Here is a 23925-nt window from a genome sequence, read left to right on the forward strand (position 1 = left end):
CTCAAAATACATCATCATCATCACCACCTAATGTTTGCTGTCCATGCTGCTATGGATTGGCAAACTGGAAGGTCTGATTTGGCAAGTGTTCTATGGCCAGATGCCCTTCTCCACATGAACCATTCTGAGAGTGTAATGGGTGCCTTCAAGTGCCAGAACCAGGGTTGCCGTAAGCATTACACCAGTACCAACTTCCTACATATATAAATAATGGGTTTCTTTCAGTTTCTCTCTAACAAACCCACTTACAAGGGTTTGTTTAGCCTAGGGTTATAGTAGAAAAGACTTGCCCAAGGTGCCATGCCGAGGGACTGAAACCAAAACCATGTGATTTGGAATTAAGATTCTTACCACACAGTCACACCAATTAATTTTAATAAAATTCATGCAAAACATTTAAAATCTGGAAGAAATGGCTTTTATTAAAAAAAAAATATCCCACAGGTAAGTTACCTGAGATGTGGTGAGATAAGCTATAGAGTTGGGAGGTTGTTAACACACACTGTTCTATCTCTTTACAATTAGAGAGAGTGTCCCTTATTTGTTTTCTTTTTTTGGCATAGAAGGAACTTTGACAATTATAGCAATCCCCTGATGAATAGCTAGGTTACTGCCAAGCAGAATGCCTACAACACTATCACCAATTTAGGAGGAGCTCAAAATGCTTATTTTTCTTATGGACTGTCACATTGATAGTCACACATCTATATGAATAGATACACATTTAGTTAACACCAGAAGTACCGAGCGGTCATTTATCACTAATTCTGCTTATTACTTTTTAATTAAACGATTCGGATAGTGCTTTTTACATATCTCCAGTCCAGGGGTCCTGGCATCTGCCGGGTGCCAGTCATAGGATTGGTTCAATTTCGATTCCGATTTCACTTGCCCCAACAGGTATTCGCAAGCAGAGGGGGGTTGGCATAGGTGCCTGTCGTCGGATGAGGTTCGATATCGACTTCGCTTGCCTCAACAGGTCTTTGTGTGTCCAAGGGAGGAAAGGCATGCATAAGTGGGCTGGACTCACTTGTCCTGCCTGGTCTTTTCCCGCACAGCATATTTCCAAAAGTCTCGGTCGCTGGTCATTTCCTCAGTGAGACCTAAAGTTCGAAGGTCTTGCTTCACCACCTCGTCCCAGGTTTTCCTGGGTCTACCTCTTCCACGGGTTCCCTCCACTGCTAGGGATTGGCACTTTTTCACACACCTATCTTCATCCATTCTCGCCACATGACCATACCAGTGCAATCGTCTCTCTTGCACACCACAACTGATGCTCCTTAGGTCCAACATTTCTCTCAGGGTACTAACGCTCTATCGAGCATGCATACTGACCAATATGCACAATACATACTCTAGCAGAAAACCACCCTTTGGGTAGTTTTTCTACTAGTCACAATAATTTGGTGTCTCTCCTGTATGAATACGTTTATGGGTAATTAGGTTACTACTGGCAGAGAAAGATTTGTTACAGATGCCACAGTGATATGGCTTCTCTCCTGTATGAATACGTTTGTGTACAATCAAGGAAGTACCTGCAGAAAACATTTTACCACAGATATCACAATGATATGGCCTCTCTCCAGTATGGAAGCGTTTATGAGCAACTAAGTTGCTACTTTGAGAGAAAGATTTACCACAGATATCACAATAATACGGTGTCTCTCCTGTATGAATATGCTTGTGACTAGTTAAAGCACTACTCTGAAAAAATGATATACCACAGATATCACAGCGATATGGTTTCTCTCCTGTATGAGTACGTATATGAGTAGTTAGGTTACTACTGATAGAGAAAGATTTGTTACAGACATTACAGTGATATGGCTTCTCTCCTGTATGAATACGTTTGTGTACAATCAAAGAAGTGTTTGCAGAGAATAATTTACCACAGATATCACATCGATACGGTTTCTCTCCTGTATGGAAACGTTTGTGAGAAGTTAAGCTGCCACTGCGAGAGAATGATTTACCACAGATATCACAATAATATGGTGTCTCTCCTGTATGAGTATGCTTGTGACTAGTTAAAGCGCTACTCTGAGTAAATGATAGACCACAGATATCACAGTGATATGGCTTTTCTCCTGTATGAAGACGTTTATGTGTAGTTAGGTTACTACTGATAGAGAAAGATTTGTTACAGATGTTGCATTGATACGGTTTCTCTCCTGTATGAATACGTTTATGATCGGTCAAAGCAGAGTTGCGAGGGAATGATTTACCACAGATATTACAAGAATATGGTTTATCTCCTGTATGAGTACATTTGTGAGAATTTAAAGTATTTTGGCCAGAGAATGATTTACTACAGATGTCACACTGATATGGCTTTTCTCCTGTATGTACATGTTTTTGACGATTTAAATCAATTTGGTCAGACTTCTCTCCTGTATGGGTACGCATATGAGTAGTTAGGGTACTACTGACAGAGAATGATGTACCACAGACATCACAGTGATAGGGCTTCTCTCCAGTATGAATACGTTTGTGTACAATCAAGGTAGTACCTGCAGAAAACAATTTACCACAGATATCACAGTGGTATGGCTTCTCTCTGGTATGGAAGCGTTTGTGAGCAGTTAAGTTGCCACTTTGAGAGAATGATTTACCACAGATATCACAGTGAAATGGTGTCTCTCCTGTATGAATATACTTGTGACTAGTTAAAGCATTACTCTGAGAAAATGATTTACCACAGATATCACAGTGATACGGCTTCTCTCCTGTATGAATACGCTTGTGACGAGTTAACGCACTGCTACGAGGGAATGATTTACCACAGATATTACAGGAATATGGTTTCTCCCCTGTATGAATACGTTTGTGACGAGTTAAAGCACTTGGGTCAGAGAATGATGTACCACAGACGTCACAGTGATACGGCTTCTCTCCTGTATGACTATGTTGGTGTGTAGTCAAGTTAATTTTTTGAGAGAATGATTTACCACAGACGTCACAGTCAAATGGCTTCTCCCCTGTATGAATACGTTTGTGCATATTCAAGCTGCCTTTTCGAGAGAATGACTTTTTACAGACATCACAATCATGTGATGATTTTCGTTTACCTTTTTCTTTATCTTCTGGAAAAGTCAGATCCTTTAGTTTCTCGCTCTTTTCCATTATGTTTCTTCGAAAATCACAAAATATATATTTTCATTTTGCTTCTATAGTCTTTTGTTTACAAATATTTCAACTGTTGTATTTCTGGCCACTGTTACCTTTGTCACAAAACAACTAAATTTATCCACGTTCAATCTGCAAAGAGACACATCTTGTAGACACTCCAGCCAGTGATGTCCAGAAGGTTTCCTAATAACACATTTCAGAGTAAATATCAGAGGAATTCCACCACAGATTTATAGAAACAATCTTATATATCTGTTCTGTACAATATTTCCATTTTGGTCTTTAAAAGATGATAAATAATGAGAATGTATCTTCAGTTATGCCAATGTCATCTGATATTCTGAAATAATAAAGAAACAACAGTGTAAGATATAGAGGCTACTTAAAAAAATACAGATTCAACATTTCCATAAAGATAAACTCTAGAAATAAACATTTACCTGAACAACAGAACTTTTTAATTTATCAAAATTTACATCAGAAAATCTTTTGTAAAGCTAACAGATTTCTTAACTCCAGCTACACATTAAAAAAAAAAAAAACGAAGAGCGTAGGCTCGAAATGTAAAAGACTTTTTCTATTTCTATTCCTGAGCGCCATACTAATACATTTGTTTGTTTGTACTCCACCTGCCTTCATCTTTTGTTTATTTTCGTAAACCTTCCCGTTATATATATATATGTATATATATGTTTAGGCACAGGAGTGGCTGTGTTCTAAGAAGCCAACCACATGGTCCCAGGTTCAGTCCCACTTGGGCAAGTGTCTTCTACTACAGCCTCGGGCCAACTAAAGCCTTGTGCATGGATTTGGTAGAGAAAACTGAGAGAAGCCCGTTGTATCATCATTATCGTTTAACGTCCGCTTTCCATGTTGGCATGGGTTGGACGGTTTGAGTAAGGACTGGCAAGCTAAGAGGCTGCATCTACAGCTGGATGCCCTTTCTAATGCCAACTACTCCAAGAGTGTAGTGAGTGCTTTTTACATGCCACTGTCCCGAGGCCAGTCAGGCAGCACTGGCGACGACCACACTCGAATGATGCTTTTTATGTACCACCAGCACGAATCCTTCGACATGAGAAAGATCAGAAATGCAAAAACATGTTTAAATACTTTGGTAAAATGAAAAAGGATTCGAGGCGGGGGGATGGCACATGGTATGAAATTTACGAATCTCGCTTTTTTAAAACAAAAAAACTTGATATAAGAAGAAATTAGTAAAACAAGTCATTACTCATTTTGCCCCATTTTAGACGTCATTTTGTGAAACTTGAAACACCAAACATTCTTCCCGATATTCTGTTAGTAACCTCAATTACACTGAGGTCAAAGTTCAGGAAAAAGAGGATCAGCCAACCGAACAACTTCTGTACGGAAAGACTTCCTCCCGAACGAATGCTTTATTATAATTTATGCGTTTCTTTTTATAGTGAAGGGGACAAAATAAGCGGGGCAAAATGAGTAATTTCCCATTTCTCATTCTTGTCTTCCAACTTGCATAAAATGGGTCCCACTAGCGAACAGTGGTCCCGGTGCGCGCCCACGCTAGCTGGACGTAAGTAGTCGATCCTACAACAACTTTTTAATCCTAACCCTGGTTTACTCTTTTACTTGTTTCAGTCATTTGACTGCGGCCATGCTGGAGCACCGACTTTAATCGAGCAACTTGGCCCCGGGACTTATTCTTTTTGTAAGCCCAGTACTTATTCTATCGGTCTCTTCTGCAGAACCGCTAAGTGACGGGGACGCAAACACACCAGCATCGGTTGTCAAGCAATGCTAGAGGGACAAACACAGACACACAAACATACATACATATATACGACAGGCTTCTTTCAGTTTCCGTCTACTAAATCCACTCACAAGGCATTGGTCGGCCCGAGGCTATAGTAGAAGACACTTGCCTAAGATGCCACGCAGTGGGACTGAACCCGGAACCATGTGGTTGGTAAGCAAGCTACTTACCACACAGCCACTCCCACGCCTATTTGTTTGTTTATAAAAATAATTTATTTAATTAGTTTAAAAAATTATTTAGGATCGACTAGTTTCGACTAGCTAGTACGGATACGTGTGTGCGCACCGGGACCACTATTCGCTAGTAGTACCTATAAAATGATTACATTGTGAGTATGCCTCATCATTTGGTATTACTATATTATATCTGGGAGTAAAAAAAAAAGGGCAAGACATCCTTTCGTAAACGAGGGGACGGGACGGGAGGAAGCCTTTCTTTCGTTTCTTAACATTTCTGTGGTTGGAATGTATTTTAAGAATATTTCCCCAACTAAAAACACCCAAGAAACGTAAAAGGGAAAACTAGGATATTACTCATTTTGCCCCGCTTACTAATTTCGTCCCTCTGCCCATATCAAGAAGCAAGCATTCGATAAATTATAATAAAACATTGGTTTCTCAACATTTCTGTGGTCGGAGTTTATTTGGGAACATTTCTCAAACTAAAACAGAACAGACGAATGTGGAAACGATGGAAAGTGTAGGAAGAAATGAGGAATTACTCATTTTGCTCCGCTTACTAATTTCGTCCCCTTCCTGATATCAAGAAACAAGGGTTCGATAAATTATAATAAAGCATTGGTTTCTCAGCATTTCTGTGGTTGGAGTTTATTCTAAGAATATTTCTCCACCTAAAACACACAACAAACAAACTTAAAGAAGAAACGATGGAGCGTGTAGGAGGTTGCCGCCATAGCTAGAAATAGCAGCCAAATTGGAACAGATCAAAGGACATCTGAGACACCAAAGTATTAAAAGATTAAATGTTTTCGTTGTTTAATACTCACGGAAATGTCTTTATAAAGGATGGTGTTGTTGTTATGAGTGCATCTCTCTATCAGGTGATAGAGAGAGATGTATCTTAAACGCGTTCGGGAGTTAATTAAGAGAACTCCCAGCACCTGACATATTTGTCAAGATGTAATGAATGGAGACGGAAGTACGTTTCGTGCGCATGCGTATGAAATGCTGATTTCACATTTTGACACAAGACCAGCAATTTCGGGAGGGAGTGGACAGAAGTCAATTGCGTGGACAGCAGTTGTCGACCTCCAGAAATGGGATATTTTCTAATGAAGTTTTCAACAAATACGATTCAGCAGCATTTCGTTAATTTATCGACCCCGAAAGGATGAAAGGCAAAGTCGACCTCGGCGGAATTTGAACTCAGAATGTAGCGGCAGACAAAATACCTATTTCTTTACTACCCACAAGGGGCTAAACAAGGACAGACACACAGATTATATCAAACTCAGCACATAACTGGTACTTCATTTATCGACTCCGAAAGGATGAAAGGCAAAGTCAACCTCGGCGGAATTTGAACTCAGAACCTAGCGGCAGACGTAATACGGCTACGCATTTCGCCCGGCGTGCTAACGTTTCTGCCAGCTCGCCGCCTTAAAGGCAAATACATTTGAAGCCATGAAAAGTTCCCCCATGGTACATTTAAATGCTCTTAACACCTTCATGTTCGTTAATGTGTTAATAGTTTGTCATTGACGAATTTTGAGCCGAAGAAGGAAATTTGAAAGAGCAAACTGCACGAACGGAAAAGGTTAAAAACCACATTTACTTAGTAAGGCTCAAGATTGGGCAATCTTACGGTTCTAGTATATTTTACGTCAACTGAGCACGTGTATTTGTTTATATATGATTGTCGATTTCCGTAAAAAACTTTTATTTTTTTACACATGGGGTTGGGGGATATGGGATCTTTGGGGTTAGGGTTAGGGTCCTTATCCCAAACCCTAAACGTAACCCTAACCCCAAAGATCCCATTTCCCCCAACACCATATGTAAAAAAATAAATGTAAAAAAATAAAAGTTTTTTACGGAGATCGACGATCATATATAAACAAATATACGTGGTCAGTTGACGTAAAATATACTAGAACCGTAAGATTGTTCAACCGTAAGTGAATGGCCAATGGTATACATGAAGGCACCATATGGCAATCCGGCCTGCCAGCACGCTGCCAAAGGTCAATCCGGCCCGTGAACTGGAAATTTTTGCCAGCCCCTGATTTACACACACACACTGACAAATATACCAACAGTATATTTTCTTCATTCAAGAAATATAATGGAACATAGAAGAATATTACAAAAGAAGAATTTTTATTAAAAATACAACAATGGTAGATATTGTTGTGGTTACATAAAATATATTGTCCACAGGTTGTTATAACACAATGATATCTTCTTTCCTGATAGGATATATTTATTGTTACACTAGCAGCATAGTCCAGCGTTGCCCGGGTATGTAAGAACCTCTAGTAGGCAACGACTTGCGGCTGCAGCTGCGATTAGCAGAAGTATGTCAAGGTTATGTTGTCTGGTCATGTTTTGCCTCGTTGACTGCTTGAAGTGGAGGAATTTATGAATTTTTTTCAGAACTGGGGGAACTTTTCAACATTTTCACCGCGTTAGTTTTGAATTATGACATTGGGCTATGTGTGTGTCAAGTTTCATCAGAATCGGTTGAAAGCCGTGGTCAGGGTGAGGGTACAAACTGACAGACACACAGACAACCTGCCTTTTATATATAGAGAAGATACGACATTTTTTCTTCCACAAATCACTTTAGACATTGATGCAGTTACTCCTCTCCATGAATGCGTCTGTGTCGTTCAGTGGTCGATTTAAGGGAAGCATTCACTAGAGATAGGTGCAGGAGTGGCTGTGTGGTAAGTGGCTTGCTTACCAACCACGTGGTTCCAGGTTCAGTCCCACTGCATGGCATCTTGGGCAAGTGTCTTCTACTATAGCCTCGGGCCAACCAAAGCCTTGTGAGTGGATTTGGTAGACGGAAACTGAAAGAAGCCCGCCGTATATATATATATATATATATATATATATATATAGGCGCAGGAGTGGCTGTGTGGTAAGTAGCTTGCTTACAAACCACATGGTTCCGGGTTCAGTCCCACTGCATGGCACCTTGGGCAAGTGTCTTCTACTATAGCCTTGGGCCGACCAAAGCCTTGTGAGTGGATTTGGTAGATGGAAACTGAAAAGAAGCCCGTCGTATATATGTATATATATGTGTGCGTGTATGTTTGTGTGTCTGCGTTTGTCCCCCTAGCATTGCTTGACAACCGATGCTGGTGTGTTTATGTCCACTCACTTAGCGGTTCGGCAAAAGAGACCGATAAAATAAGTACTGGGCTTACAAAGAATAAGTCCCGGGGTCGAGTTGCTTGATTAAAGGCGGTGCTCCAGCATGGCCGCAGTCAAATGACTGAAACAAGTAAAAGAGATAAAACATATACAAAGAAATTGTCAGCAGTCAGAGTTGGAGGAGGACAACTTCAATCCTTCGGGAATTCAGAATTCACTGTCAAATGTGAAGAAAAAGGTAAAGACCCCGTCCCCTTTGGTCATGAATGACCATGGAACTGCACCTAGAAAGGTACCCTCTGAGGCACAAGTCTAAGTAAGGTTGTTTTATGGAAGACCAGCAGTCACCAATGCACACTAACCTCCCCTTCCATGCCGTTATATGTATATAGAGTGAAGTTGTTTTCAGGGACCTCAGTGATGAGGAAGGAGACACATGGTGGTGGCAGCAAGGAGATGGTTGAGTTCATTGATTACAGCCCAAGAGTGCTTGAGTCTCTGGTGACCAGAGACAAAATTTGAATCTACTGTTATGATCTAGGGACCAAGAGACAGAGTGCCAAATGGCAGCATCCTGGCTCCCCTAGACCCACGAAGGCCAAGCAAAGCAAGTCCACTGGGAAGTTCATGAGGATTCCCTTTTTCAACATCTAGGGCATCATCTACATCTATTGGGTTCTTCTTTGAACTGGGATCCACTGACTTCACTGCTCTAGTTGTAGTGCTCTAGCCAGTTTGTGAAGGCTCTATGATAATCCCTCCAAAATAAAGATGTCTAATAGCCTTGTTACAGCCCCCTTCATCTTGAGGAACAACCAAAAGTCACAGGGAACAAGTTCTGGGCCGTAGAGTGAATAAGGGACTCTTCTGATGCCCACCTCTGCCAAGTAGTTACCAGGATGGAATTGTGGATTGGTGTAGGTCCCACAGATCTGGGTGAGAGCTCTCTGGCCTTTTGCAATGAAAACTGTTGTTGGACTACCCCCAAAACCTCCCCAATGTCCACTTTTTTTTACCATCAGGCTAAAGAGAACCCAGTTGATGTACATGAGGCCCTTGCAGTACTTAGGGTTATTCACGAAGAGCTGAATATAAGCAAAATTTGTACAAAGTTCTTCTCAGGGTGATCAGGGACAAAGGAGAGATATGTTGGTGATGGCAGGGAACTGGTTGAGCTCATTAACTCCAATCCAAGGATACCTGAGTCTCTGGTGACCAGTGACAAAAGTTGAATCTACTGTTATGATCTAGGGACCAAGAGACAGAGTGCCAAATGGCAGCATCCTGGCTCCCCTAGACCCACGAAGGCCAAGCAAAGCAAGTCCACTGGGAAGTTCATGAGGATTCCCCTTTTCAACAGCTGGGACATCATCTATATCCATTGGGTTCCCTCGGGCCAGATGAACAACAAAAAGTACTTTGTGAGGTTGTCCATAATGAGTTTTCATTGCAAAGGGCCAGAGAGATCTCCCACTTAAGTTTGTGGTACACGAGTTCACAATTTCATACCAGTAATCAACTATCTGACTACCCTTTACTCTCCCTACAGACCTGACCTTGATCCCAGTGACTTTAGGTTGTTCTTTCAAACCAAAGAAGATGCAGGAGGCTGCATCAAGGATCCTGGACACCTTCATTTTCGAGGGCATCCATAGGGTCTTCACAAAGTGGCCGGAGGGTTGCAACAATTCAATCGAAATCAGAGGATCCGACTTTGAATGAGATTAAAATATTGTACTTCCTGGAATTTTAATAAATGTCTCACTTGAAAAAGTCTGACAACTTCTGGAATGCACCTCATGTATAAATCTTATCAACAACAAAATCACGACCCTGAGGGTACACGAACAACAAACTTTACTTCACACCATTGTATACAAGAGATACATTCAAGAATGCAAATAAGATCATGAATATTCATGAGATATCTCATGAATATTCATGAGGTATCATAGATATTTACCCTATAATGTTAAGATGAAATATTGTTTGTTATGACTTGCAGACTTATACTTAACTGTACGATTATGTTAGGAGAGAGTAAATATTTACCACCAGTGACAAATGAATTAATATTAGCTTCTCTTTCTTCTAGAAATATGTTAAATGAGAATATATTTGAGAATTCTGAAAGAATAGTTTTTATTAAAAATATCATTTAGTTATGTCATCAATGTATAGAGAGTTGTGGTTTGGAGATTGTTCTTACACACACCATCATATCTTCTTTTACGGATGAATACATTTATTTCAAGAACAATCTTACTTAGAAATGGATGCATGCGTTACGTCATATAATATATTGATAAATAAAACATATATGTACGTACCTACCTCTACATGTCTATATACACACATATATGGGTACAGGACACCAAAAAAACGTCGAACACAATGAGAAACGAAAACATAAACACAAAACCAAGGAACTGGACATTTTTCTTGAGGTAGGTACGTACATATATGTATATATATATGCATATATTTTATTTATTAATATAATACATTTATTGTTCAGTGAGGTGTGGCTTTTCTGGCGTTCACCTGCCTCATTCTGCTGCAAGGGTGCACTCATGTGTAGTCAGCTGTCGTTTTCGAACAAAAGATTTACTGCAGACATCACAGTGATATGGTTTCTCTCCTGTATGAATGTATTTGTGTTCAGTTAAATGGAAATTTCTAGAGAAGGCTTTATTGCAGACCTCACAGCGATATGGCTTCTCCCCTGTATGGGTTTGTTTGTGTTCAATCAAAGTATGTTTCCGAGAGAAGGATTTACCACAGATATCACAGTGGTATGGTTTAGCGTCTGTATGAATGCGTTTGTGTCTGATCAAATGCTGACTGTGAGAGAAGGATTTGCCACAGATATCACAGTGATATGGTTTATCTCCTGCATGAATGCGTTTGTGTCCAGTTAAGTGACCTTTCTGAGAGAAGCACTTACCACACACATCACAGCTATGGGGCTTCTCCCCCGTATGGATGCGGATGTGTTTACTCAAGCTGCTGCTTGTAGAAAACGATTTGTCACAGATATCACAATTGTAGGGTTTCTCTCCAGTATGACTACGTCTGTGTTTGCTCAGGTTGCTACTCGTAGAAAAGGATTTAGTACAGATATCACAGTGATAGGGCCTGTCTCCTGTATGAGTGCGACTGTGTTCGGCTAAGTAATGATGCCGAGAGAAGGATTTATCACAGATATCACAGTGATATGGCTTAACTCCTGTATGGATTTGCTTGTGAACACTTAAGCTACTTCTTTCAGAGAATGCTATGCCACACATGTCACACTGATACGGCTTCTCTCCTGTATGAATTCGTATGTGAATGGTCAAAGTACTTTTCAAAGTGAACGATTTACCACAGATGTCACAATCGAATAGCTTCTCTCCTGTATGAATACGTATGTGAGTCGTTAGGTTCCTAGTTCTGGAGAAGGACTTACCACAGATATCACAGTGATATGGCTTCTCTCCTGTGTGAACGAATTTGTGTTCGTTTAAATGATGATTCCGAGAGAACGACCTACCGCAGACATCGCAATGATATGGCTTCTCTCCTGTATGAATACGCCTGTGTTTGGTTAAGTGATGGTTTATAGAGAAAGATTTACCACAGACATCACAGCGATAGGGTTTTTCTCCTGTATGAATGCGTCTGTGTTGGATTAAGTGACAAGTTTGAGAAAAGGATTTACTACAGATATCACATTGATATGGCTTCTCTTCTCCACGAATGAGTTGACCTTTTTCACAGAATGACATTTTACAGATATTACAGTGATATATTGTTTTGCCAATATCTTTTCACATTTCATCAGGAAAATCAATCCATGGTCATTTTCATTTCACCTTGTCACCTTTTTTTTTTTTTTCTTTTCTCCAATGTTTTCGTTTCTGTATATTTTTATATTTTATTCTAAACAAAAATTTTCTCCACTATATTCCTATCATCTGTAATCTTTCTTAAGATCTGCAGCCGCTCCAAACTCTGCTATAATCCAATTTTAACTAGAATTCGGAACCCTCTTGTACACATCGCAGTCAGCGAAGCAAAAGACATTTTACTTTTTTAATTTCGGTGAAGAGAAAATATTTTATAGTCCAACCCATGCTAGCATGGAAAACGGACGTTAAATGATGATGATGATGATTTTCAAGTAATTCTACCACGTAAAATGCACTCAAATCTTTCTGCAGGGTGGTTGGTGTTGGAAGGACACCCAACCGTAAAGAATCATGCAAAAACACACACACAAGTTTGGTGTAGTCTTCTGGACGGCCAGCTCCTATGAAACGGGCTAACCCATGCCAGCTTGGAGAGCGGACGTTAAACGATGATAATGATTGGAATATCTGTTCTTTATCCCGTGCTGTTAATCTTTGGAAGATGATAAATCCGCGGTAATATATAATTCTTTAATAACAAAGTCATCCAATATCCTGAAATAAGAGGGAAACAGTATAAGCTGCGAAGGTTACTAAAACAATTGGTATTTGAGAATGAGAACTTAACTCTTATACGTTCCTACACAGATCAGCTGTAGTTATAAGCATTTATCTGAACAACTGAAATTTCGTTTTGAAATTTGTTATTAAAATTACATTGCACAAATTTGTGTAAATATCTATTTTTTTTACTACCCACAAGGGGCTAAACACAGAGGGGACAAACAAGGACATAGGTATTAAGTCGATTACATCGACCCCAGTGCGTAACTGGTACTTAATTTATCGACCCCGAAAGGATGAAAGGCAAAGTCGACCTCGCGGAATTTGAACTCGGAACGTATTGACAGACGAAATACGGCTACGCATTTCGCCCGGCGTGCTAACGTTCCTGCCAGCTCGCCGCCTTATTTTGTGTAAATATCGACATATTTACAGACATCTACACCTCCGTACTGTGTAAAACTACGTGTTACTCTACAGAGCAGATGATAACATATTTTCAAAAATCGAAAGGGTCATTTGAGGGTAAATTTGGGTGCTGTCTCTAGCTGGTGGAGCAACCTTGTAGCGGCTTCAACGGAGATTTTGTAGCCACAGGACGATCCTGCCTGAGTAGACGAACGATGATCAAAAACGTGTCTTCTGGGTTGCTACAAATTCTTTGACAAGCAAAAACATTATAAAGAAAAAGGCTTGAATGAAAATGAAGTCGCAGTTTAAGATCCGCACCAAAGGCGAGAGGGCCACGAAAGGATTACGATGTAAAAAGAAAAAAAACCCCAGAAAAGTGGGCATTGAAGAGCGAAACGAGAATTGTTTTCATATTAAATAATTGAGAAAAAAAAGGAAAAATCATAAATTTTGGGTTAAAAACACTTACAGATAATTTCTGAGAAGATGTATTTGATAAAGGAAGAGCTGGAACGGGAAGAAAGCTCACGTTTTATAATTTCTGAGATGGATCGGATGAAAGAAAGATTCAAACGGGAGAAAATTCACGTTTTATGATTTCTAAAAAAATTTCTCTTCATTTCTACACCATTTTGATCTGGCGAGATTCTAATTCCGCAGCAAATATTAAATCTCGTGTTTGCGGACGAGACTTAAACGAGAATTCGATGACATTTTTTTATTTCTTACTACCCACAAGGGGCTAAACACAGAGGGGACAAACAAGGACAAAGGGATTATGTCGATTACATCGACGCCAGTGCGTAACTGGTACTTAATTTATCGACCCTGAAAGGATGACAGGTAAAGTCGACCTCGGCGGAATTTGAACTCACAACGTAGCGGCAGACAAAATACCCATTTCTTTACTACCCACAAGGGACTAAACATAGAGGGGACAAACAAGGACAGACAAAGGGATTAAGTCGATTACATCGACCTCAGTGCGTAACTGGTACTTAATTTAATTGACCCCGAAAGGATGAAAGGCAATGTCGACCTCGGCGGAATTTGAACTCAGAACTTAACGGCAGACGAAATACTGCTAAGCATTTCGCCCGGCGTGCTAACGTTTCTGCCAGTTCGCCGCCCAGAAAGACAGATCGACAGATATTGAAACGAAGGGAGATCGATAGACGGATAGAGAAATGGACAAGGACAGACCATAGATAAATGGATCGGTAAATTCTTTGCTTTGTGGCACGATTCAACGGGAACCCAAATCCAACAATAAAATATTGAAAAACAACAGACAAACGAGGAAATGCCTTTAGGTTTTCAATATACGGCGAGGCGCAATGGCCCAGTGGTTAGGGCAGCGGACTCGCGGTCATAGGATCGCGGTTTCGATTCCCAGACCGAGCGTTGTGAATGTTTATTGAGCGAAAACACCTAAAAGCTCCACGAGGCCCCGGCAGGGGATGGTGGTGATCCCTGCTGTACTCTTTCACCACAACTTTCTCTCACTCTTACTTCCTGTTTCTGTTGTACCTGTATTTCAAAGGGCCGGCCTTGTCACTCTCTGTGTCACGCTGAATATCCCCGAGAACTACGTTAAGGGTGCACGTGTCTGTGGAGTGCTCAGCCACTTACACGATAATTTCACGAGCAGGCTGTTCCGTTGATTCGGATCAACCGGAACCCTCGTCGTCGTAACCGACGGAGTGCTTCCAATACGGTGAAAGAAAAACATATGTGGGAGTGCTGAAGGTTCCTGGCTTTAAGTGAATCGCAGAGTGCTTGGCTGGTGCCCAAACCTGCAAGTCCTTCTACATTGCTTAGAAAAACTGAAGGACTGCTGCAATAAGTGTGTGAATCTGAGAAGGGAATATGTTGAAAAAATCATAATTTACTAATGCTCCTATATATATTTTTTTTTTTACCCAAAACCAAGAACTTTTAGTATACCATCGTATGTATTATACTCTTTTACTTGTTTCAGTCATTTCACTGCGGCCATGCTGGAGCACCACCTTTAATCGAGCAACTCGACCCCGGGACTTATTCTTTTTGTAAGCCCAGTATTTATTCTATCGGTCTCTGTTGCCGAACCGCTAAGTGACGGGGACATAAACACACCAGCATCGGTTGTCAAGCAATGCTAGGGGGACAAACACGCATACATACATAGATATATACGACGGCTTCTTTCAGTTTCCGTCTACCAAATCCACTGACAAAGCTTTGGTCGACCCGGGGCTATAGTAGAAGACACTTGCCCAAGGTGCCACGCAGTGGGACTGAACCCGGAACCATGTGGTTGGTAAGCAAGCTACTTACCACACAGCCACTCATATATATTTTTTATTAGTAAGCAGGAGTCACAGAGCGACGGAAAGGCTGAGAGTGCCATGTGTGGGCACTAGCTGCGGATATATGGAAATAACGGATATTTTGCTGTTTGCGTTTCCCAACAAAGTTTTTTCTTTTTCATTACTGTGGTCAAATTTCAATTCATGTTGATTCGTGCCTTGAAATAAGAGATCGCTAACATTTTATAGAAAAAGGCCAGAAAACAGCACAGCTCCCATGACTTTCGGAAACATTTTTTCACTCTGAGAGTTGCTGAAGCATGGAACAAACTGCCAGCATCAGTTGTTAGTTGTCGGAGCACTGCATCCTTCAAAACTTCCATGCTTCCTGAGATTCGCCAACACTACACCTGATCTTCTCCCCTCCATACACACACAAGCATGTATCTGACTCATACATTGTTCGCTTTCCAGAAATTTGTACATTACTGCATATACTTTTGCGCACTTTCTGACAAGTTGTGGTGCACCTGAGCACTGTATACAATAATTTCATTATTATTACTATAATTATAAAGGTGTCCAGGCGTCGGCAAAGAAACAAATGAAAACGTCACAAGACCACCCAACCATTGCACATGCGTAAAGTTATAAGGAAAAGTAACTCTCATTAAATCCCTTAACGCTTTGAACATAGGTTTCAAATTTTGACACGAAGGAGGAAATTATGATTTCATTCCCCTCTTATTGCAGTGGTCCTTCAGTTTTTCTAAGCCCTAGGAAAAGAACACAGAAGATTGAGCCTTGAACCAGGCCTTTCACAATACCATTAAAGCCAGGAACTTTTCAGAACCCCCTCATGTGGTGGTGTGAGTGCATGCGTATATAAATCCTTAAATCCTTAAAAATGTTTCAGCCCGAAAGCTGCGGCCATGCTGGGGCACCATATATATATATATATATATATATATATATATATATAGGGCTAAACAGTGGTGGTATAACCCCCTACTGTCACGTTCACGTTAGATTGATAGTATACAACCATTCCATATATATATATATATATATATATATATATATATATATATATATAGGCGCAGGAGTGGGTTTGTGGTAAGTAGCTTGTAACCAACCTCATGGTTCCGGTTCAGTCCCACTGCATGGCACCGTGGGCAAAGTGTCTTCTACTGTAGCCTGGGCCGACCAAAGCCTTGTGATATTTGGTAGACGGAAACTGAAAGAATATATATATATAGGCGCAGGAGTGGCTTTGTGGTAAGTAGCTTGCTTACCAACCTCATGGTTCCGGGTTCAGTCCCACTGCATGGCACCTTGGGCAAGTGTCTTCTACTGTAGCCCTGGGCCGACCAAAGCCTTGTGAGTGGATTTGGTAGATGGAAACTGAAAGAAGCTCGTCATCATCACCATCGTCGTTCAACGTTCGTTTTCCATGCTCGCATGGGTTGGACGGTTCGACTGGGATCTGGGAAGCCAGGAGGCTGCAGTCTGATCTGGCAGTGTTTCTACGGCTGGATGCCCTTCCTAACACCAACCACTCCGTGAGTGTAGTGTGTGTTTTTTACGTGCCACTGGCACAGTCATGCCACAGTATGTGTGCGTGTATATATATATATATATATATATATATATACATATATTGAACACTTATTTTGTATACCTTTATCTGCCTCTGAAGAGATCGGATTTTCAAATAATTTTTAATTTAATTAATTAGTTTTCTGAGGGTCTGAATTTTTAAAATAATAAATAATTCATTAATTACCTCTCTATTGTCTCAACTTATTATAAATAAATATATATAAACCACGGTTTATATAGTTGCCTTGCAGTTCAGTATTAAATGTAATGATCAACATTCCTCGTCTAGGTAACTAACCAGTGCTTTCATAGGATTTTGCTATCCCTCAATGAGGTTTGTAACCTTTAATTCTATCTATCTATCTATCTATCTATCTATCTATCTATCTATCTATCTATCTATCTATCTATCTATCTATCTATCTATCTATATATATATATATATATATATATATATATATATATATATATATATATATATATATATATATATATGTATGTATGTGTATGTGTACACCATCTGAAGCACTGGGGTCGATATAATCGACTTAATCTGTTTGTCTGTCCTTGTTTGTCCCCTCTGTGTTTAGCCCCTTGTGGGTAGTAAAGAAATAGGTAGTTCGTCTTTGGCTACGTTCTGAGTTCAAATTCCGCCGAGGTCGACTTTGCCTTTCATCCTTTCGGGGTCGATCAAATAGGTACCAGTTGAGTATTGGAGTCGATGTAATTGATTACCCACTCCCTCGAAATTTCAGGCCTTGAGCCTAGAGTAGAAAGGATTATTTTTATTTTACATATTAACAATTCCTCTGCAATAATAATAATTATGAAAAATCAAGGGAGGTAGCAAGCGTTAGATACGGCAAACAAGTCATCTACGAGATGCGCATGCGCGTTAAAATCCACTGTCGTTTCTGTTTATCAAAGGTATACGCACGTGTCTGACTCCAGAATTTCTCTCAATTCACTCCCAAACACATTTATAATACATTTCTCTACCACCTGACGCACTTCTAACAACAACACCATCCTTTATAAAAGCATTTCCGTGAGTATTAAACAATGAAAACATTTCATCTTTTAATACTTTGTGTCTCAGATGTCCTTTGATGTATGCGACATTTGGCTGCTATTTCTAGCTATGGAGGCACCCTTCTACACGCTCCATCATTTTTCCACGTTAGTTTGTTGTGTGTTTTAGTTGGAGAAATATCCTCAAATAAACTCCAACCACAGAAATGTTGAGAAACCAATGCTTTATTATAATTTATCGAATGTTTGTTTCTTAAAGGAAGGGGACATAATTAGTAAATGGGGCAAAATGAGTAATTCCTCATTTCTTTCTACACGCTTCGTCGTTTCTACGTTTGTTTGTTGCGTGTTTTGGTTTGAGAAATATTCTTAAAATACACTCCGACCAAAGAAATGTTGAGAAACCAATTCTTTATTATAATTTATCGAATGCTTGTTTCTTGATAATAGGGTGGGGACGAAATTAGTAAGCGGGGCAAAATGAGTAATTTCCTAGTTTACGTTCTTAAGTTTGTTGTGTGTTCTAGCTTAAGAAATATTCCCATTCATCGAATGTTTGTTTCCTGGAATATCTACGAATGAGTCTCCTCCGGCAATCTTTGAGATGTAATTCACCCTTGCTTTTCTCATGGGTTTCATTAATGTAGATTAACAATTATGTTGAGAAATAAAATTACTTTTCTCTGGAATTAGTTAAGTGAATATTTTTTTAATGACATTTTCCTTCGGCGTAGGATAAGAAGCTTGCTTCCCAACTACACGGTTCCGAGTTCAGTCCCACTGCGTGGCACCTTGGACAAGTGTCTTCTACTATAGCCTCGGGCCGACCAAAGCCTTGTGAGTGGATTTGGTAAACGGAAACTGAAAGAAGCCTGTTGTATATATGTATATATATGTGTGTGTATTATGTTTGTGTGTCTGTGTTTGTCCCCCTAGCATTGCTTGACAACTGATGCTGGTGTGTGTACGTCCCCGTAACTTAGCGGTTCGGCAAAAGAGACCGATAGAATAAGTACTAGGCTTACAAAGAATAAGTCCTGGGGTCGATTTGCTCGGCTAAAGGCGGTGCTCCAGCATGGCCACAGTCAAAAGACTAAAAAAAACAAGTAAAAGAGAGTATGGTGAATAAACTGACGCAAACATGAAAATAAAATTGATATCTCATTTCAACATAAGATATCTTGAAATACTGATATCACATGAGGGCCCTTCATCTTTGAGGTACCACACATGGCTGGCCAGGGATGTGACAAAATGACCTTCTAGAACTCTGAAGGACGATTAGTGGTTGCAAAAGCAATGTTTGAAAGATAGTTAGTTAGTTAGTTAATTTTTTGGCTCAAAAAGCAAAAAGCAAGGCCATGTAGGGGGACATGGAGTTATGTTCAGGGTGGTGTTCATGTAAAGAGTTCAGGCCACTTGTGGTCAAGAGAGTCTTTGAATCGAGCAGTCGTCGGCATCTTTACCATCTCATCCGGCAACTTATTCCACGGATCCGCAACCCGGACGGAGAAAGCCCCTCTCCTTCGATTGAGATGAAATCGTCGCAGAGAGAGCTTTTCGGAGTGACCCCGCAGCCGACGCTCTGGAGCAGGAGTGAAGAACAGCTCTTTCGAGAGGTTACACTTTCCGCTTATGATGTTGGGAGCAAGAATGAGATCACCACGGCAGTGTTGTTTTTCTAGAGAATAAAGGTCGAGCGTCTTCAGCCTTTCTTCATAAGACAAATTCTTGAGACCAAGATGTAATGGCTGATCTGATATATTTACAAACTTGGGATGCAGCACTCCTGGTATATCTCTGGTAGGCTCCAGGCCTGGGGATGCTGTTGGTTACACCATTAGCTATGATGCTGCCGGCGTTAGTGCGGGTGCAGCCGGTGGGAACATATGGTGCGGAGCCGGTCATCCCATCGGTGTCTGATAATTGTTTGGTCATCATCTCTGGTGGTAATATTTGGAAAGCTGGATACCTCCTCTGTGTGGCTGGCTTTGGATTGGTCATCTCTGGGTGTGGCAGTTGTACTGGTGGTAACATATGGTGCAGAGCTGGTCACTCTATATACATCTGACACAGGTCATATAATTTTATATATATATCATTATCATCATCATCATCGTTTAGCGTCCGCTTTCCATGCTGGCATGGGTTGGATGGTTCAACTGGGGTCTGGGAAGCCAGAAGGCTGCACCAGACTTAGTCTGATCTGGCAATGTTTCCACAGCTGGATGCCCTTCCTAACGCCAACTACTCTATGAGTGTAATGGGTGCTTTTTACGTGCCACTGGCACAGGTGCCAGGCGAGGCTGGCAACGGCCACGACCGGATGGTGCTTTTTACGTGCCACCGGCATGGGGGCCAGACGAGGCTGGCAACGCCACAATTGGATGGTGCTTTTTACATGCCACCGGCACAGAGGCCAGTGGGGCAGCGCTGGCAATGGCCACGTTCGGATGGTTCTCTTATGTGCCACCAGCACTGGTACCACAAACTACAAATTCCATTGATGTGGATCGATTTCGATTTGGATTTTGATTTTCACTTGCCTCAATTTTATATATATATATTTAATTTATATACTTCCGACACAGGTCATCTAATCTTAATAAACGACAAACACTCAATTGTTAAGGTTATGTTTATTCATAAAACTTCATCTCTATGGAAATGTTCTAAATTTTCAGTTGTTGAATCTGTATTTTTTTAAGTAGCCTCTCTATCTTACACTGTTGTTTCTTTATTATTTCAGAATATCAGATGACATTGGCATAACTGAAGATACATTCTCATTATTTATCATCTTTTAAAGACCAAAATGGAAATATTGTACAGAACAGATATATAAGATTGTTTCTATAAATCTGTAGTGACGTCATTTTCCAGTGTGCGTGTGCAGGGCTGGAACCTTCTGGAAAGGCCTAAGGAAGTTCCCTCATGCACATGTGCTAGAGACTGGGGAAGAAAATTCTATCGCGCTCCTTGTTAGCGTCGTTGACTTGAGACACGGCTATTGAAGAGAAAGGATGTGTTAAACGTGTGATCAGCCATTCTCCTGTCCCGGACGCTTGGGATTTGACCTGCTCTGTTGCAGCTGAATTTGTTGTGAGGTTTATCTTACAAGTGTTAAAGGTCAGCCTTGCTATATCGAACGAAGTGGATACCAATATACCAATGTATTTCTTTTGTAAATAAGAAAATAAAGAGTCATATGTATTTTTAAGGTTGCATTTTTGTTCCTGACTGGTAGTTTCTGGAAACTAAAGAAAGGAAATTGGTTGCACCCAAACAGTGTAAAGAATCAACCAGTTCCATTACAGTGGTGACCCCGAGTTCTGGTCATAGACCATAGAACACTTAACTAAAATCTAGTTTCTACTGAGTCTGAACCAATTAGTCAACCACCATCTCAGCCGCAGTCATCATCATCTTTGCTTCAATTTTATCGTTGTTTTGTCATAGACACAGAGCGTAGCCAAACATATTATGAAGACTCTATTGTAAACCAAGCGACAGACATAACGTCATAACCAACATCGTCTCCATCTACAAAAAAATTGAAGCAAAAAGCAAAAAGCAAGGTCATGTAGGGGGACATGGAGTTATGTACAGGGTGGTGTTCATGTAAAGAGTTCAGGCCACTTGTGGTCAAGAGAGTCTTTGAACCGAGCGGTCATCGGCATCTTCACCATTTCGTCCGGCAGCTTATTCCATGGATCCGCAACCCGGACGGAGAAAGCCCCTCTCCTTCGATTGAGATGAAATCATCGCAGATAGAGCTTTTCGGAATGACCCCGCACAAGATACAGATTCAACTCATGCTGTAGTGTGAAAATCTCACCACGGAAAAACAGTTGCAGTATATATATCTGAAAGAATATCTATATCAAGAGAAAAATATGCCCAACAAGTGACTCAACTAATCTCATCTCCAAGACTCAAATCTTGTATAGAACTTGTAAAGAACTCATTATCGTGTACTGGTAAACTAACTCGTTAATCTACATTAATGAAATCTATGTGAAAACCAAGGGTGAATTACATCTCAAAGATTGCCGGAGGAGACTCATTCGTAGATATTCCAGGAAACAAACATTCGATGAATCATAATAAAGCATTGGATTCTCAGCATTTCTGTAGTCAGAGTTTATTTTAAGAATATTTCTCCACCTAAAACACAACAAACAAACAAACATAAAAACGACAGAACATATAAAAAAAATGAGGAATTACTCATTTTGCCCCACTTACCTATTTTGTCACCTCCCTTTTATCAAGAAACTGGTAAAATAACTCTAAAGTAACTTCATTTAAACACAAAATATTGAGACTTCTCTCATGCTCTGTTGTGTTTGCATAATTTTGTTTCAGACGCGACGAAGGTTGGTAAAATAATTTTAAAAAAAAAAAAAAATTTATTCTTTGTGCATACAGTACAAAAAGAAAAAGAAAAAAACATTTTATTTTTTGGTAAAATTTACACATAGAAAAAATTTATTGGTTCAATTTCTGGTCTTATTTTAATTTCTATTTATTTCTGTTCCTTTTTTCCATTTGCGTCAGTTCAACTTTTCGTTGTCATTTCCCTTTCCTTTGACAGAGACATCTATTTAAATTTAAAAACTACAAAATGTCTATGGCATCATCACGTGCTGCTTGTGTCTGCTCTGAATCATCTGCAGCCTCAATTGATAGGCTTACTAAACAAATAGAAAGTCTCACCAAAAGGATGAACGCGATGTGTCGCAATGGCAAGCGATTTTCAAGATTGCGTAGTCGTAGCCGTTCTTCGTCTCGTTCTACACAGTCAAAGTCCAGACTGTGTTGGTATCACTCCAAATTTGGAGAGAAAGCACATAAGTGCATACAGCCATGCAACTATAAAAGATTTCAACTAGCTTTGGAGGAGTTGAGCATGTCAACTTCCTCCACATTGTTCGCTAGTTATCGTGCATTTTTCGTTAAGGATCTAGAGTCGAAGAAATACTTCATGGTGGACACTGGTTCTTGTTGCAGCATTTGGCCTCTGCGTCTCACAACCGACAGGCCAAAACAATCTAATGTTACCTTGCACGCTATTGACTCGTCACCAATAGCCACATTCGGTCAGATCTCTTTACGCCTCGACATAAATCTTCGTCGAGATTTTCAGTGGGTTTTTGTCATTGCTGACATTCCGCATCCTATTTTAGGTGCGGATTTTCTAAATAATTTTGATTTATTGGTAGATGTCAGACGCCGGAGGCTAGTCGACAGTCCGACTACACTCTCCACGCCGACCAGAGAATCTACCGATTCAGCTCTTAGCCCGACATTTTTTGTTGCTACATCTGGAGATGATTTTCATTCTCTTTTGGTTTCTTTTCCAGAGCTACTCGATATTACTTTTAAAATGGCAAAACACGTACACTCGACACTCCATTTCATTACAACTACTGGGCCACCTGTTTTTTCGCACCCACGGCGTCTTGCACCTGACCGTCTTAAAACGGCTAGGGCTGAGTTTGAGCATATGCTCCAGCTTGGTATGATACGCCCATCAATCAGTCCATGGGCATCACCCCTTCATTTTGTTCGAAAAGGGGATACAGATTTTCACCTGGTGGGAGATTATCGGCGTCTAAATTCTGTGACGATTCCGGACAGATATCCAATTAGGAATCTTAATGACTTTTCAGCGAATCTCCATGGCTGTACCATTTTTTTCTAAGGTTGACCTCATATGTGCTTATCATCAAATACCGGTCAACCCAGACGATGTTCCTAAAACGGCAATTACCACTCCTTTTGGTTGTTTCGAATTTCTATACATGAGTTTCGGTTTGCGGAACGCCACTAGTACGTTCCGTTTTATAGATGAAGTTGTT

The 23925-nt window shown here is 40.3% G+C and overlaps 1 protein-coding gene across 1 annotated transcript; it reads right to left on the reverse strand.

Moving 5' to 3' along the window:
- Positions 1-1195: 1195 nt before the first annotated feature.
- Positions 1196-13761, reverse strand: LOC115226766 (zinc finger protein 208-like). The gene is made up of 4 exons (XM_036515119.1): positions 13606-13761; positions 10821-12716; positions 9060-9353; positions 1196-2805 (listed from the first exon to the last, which is right to left on the reverse strand). The coding sequence occupies exons 2-4, from the start codon at positions 12036-12038 to the stop codon at positions 1390-1392; spliced, it is 2928 nt and encodes a 975-aa protein (XP_036371012.1). The 5' UTR covers positions 12039-12716; positions 13606-13761; the 3' UTR covers positions 1196-1389.
- Positions 13762-23925: the final 10164 nt, after the last annotated feature.

Source organism: Octopus sinensis, linkage group LG30 (genome assembly GCF_006345805.1).
Source record: "Octopus sinensis linkage group LG30, ASM634580v1, whole genome shotgun sequence".
Taxonomy (NCBI): domain Eukaryota; kingdom Metazoa; phylum Mollusca; class Cephalopoda; order Octopoda; family Octopodidae; genus Octopus; species Octopus sinensis.

Coding starts and splice junctions, on each gene's coding strand:
- LOC115226766 (XM_036515119.1), bottom strand. CDS start 12,038: ATGTCATTCTGTGAAAAAGGTCAACTCATTCGTGGAGAAGAGAAGCCA. Junction 9,354..10,820: donor AGTGCACCCTTGCAGCAGAA/TGAGGCAGGTGA, acceptor GCTTATATTCAG/CTCTTCGTGAATAACCCTAA. Junction 2,806..9,059: donor TCCTCAAGATGAAGGGGGCT/GTAACAAGGCTA, acceptor CATACAGGGGAG/AAACCATATTCCTGTAATAT.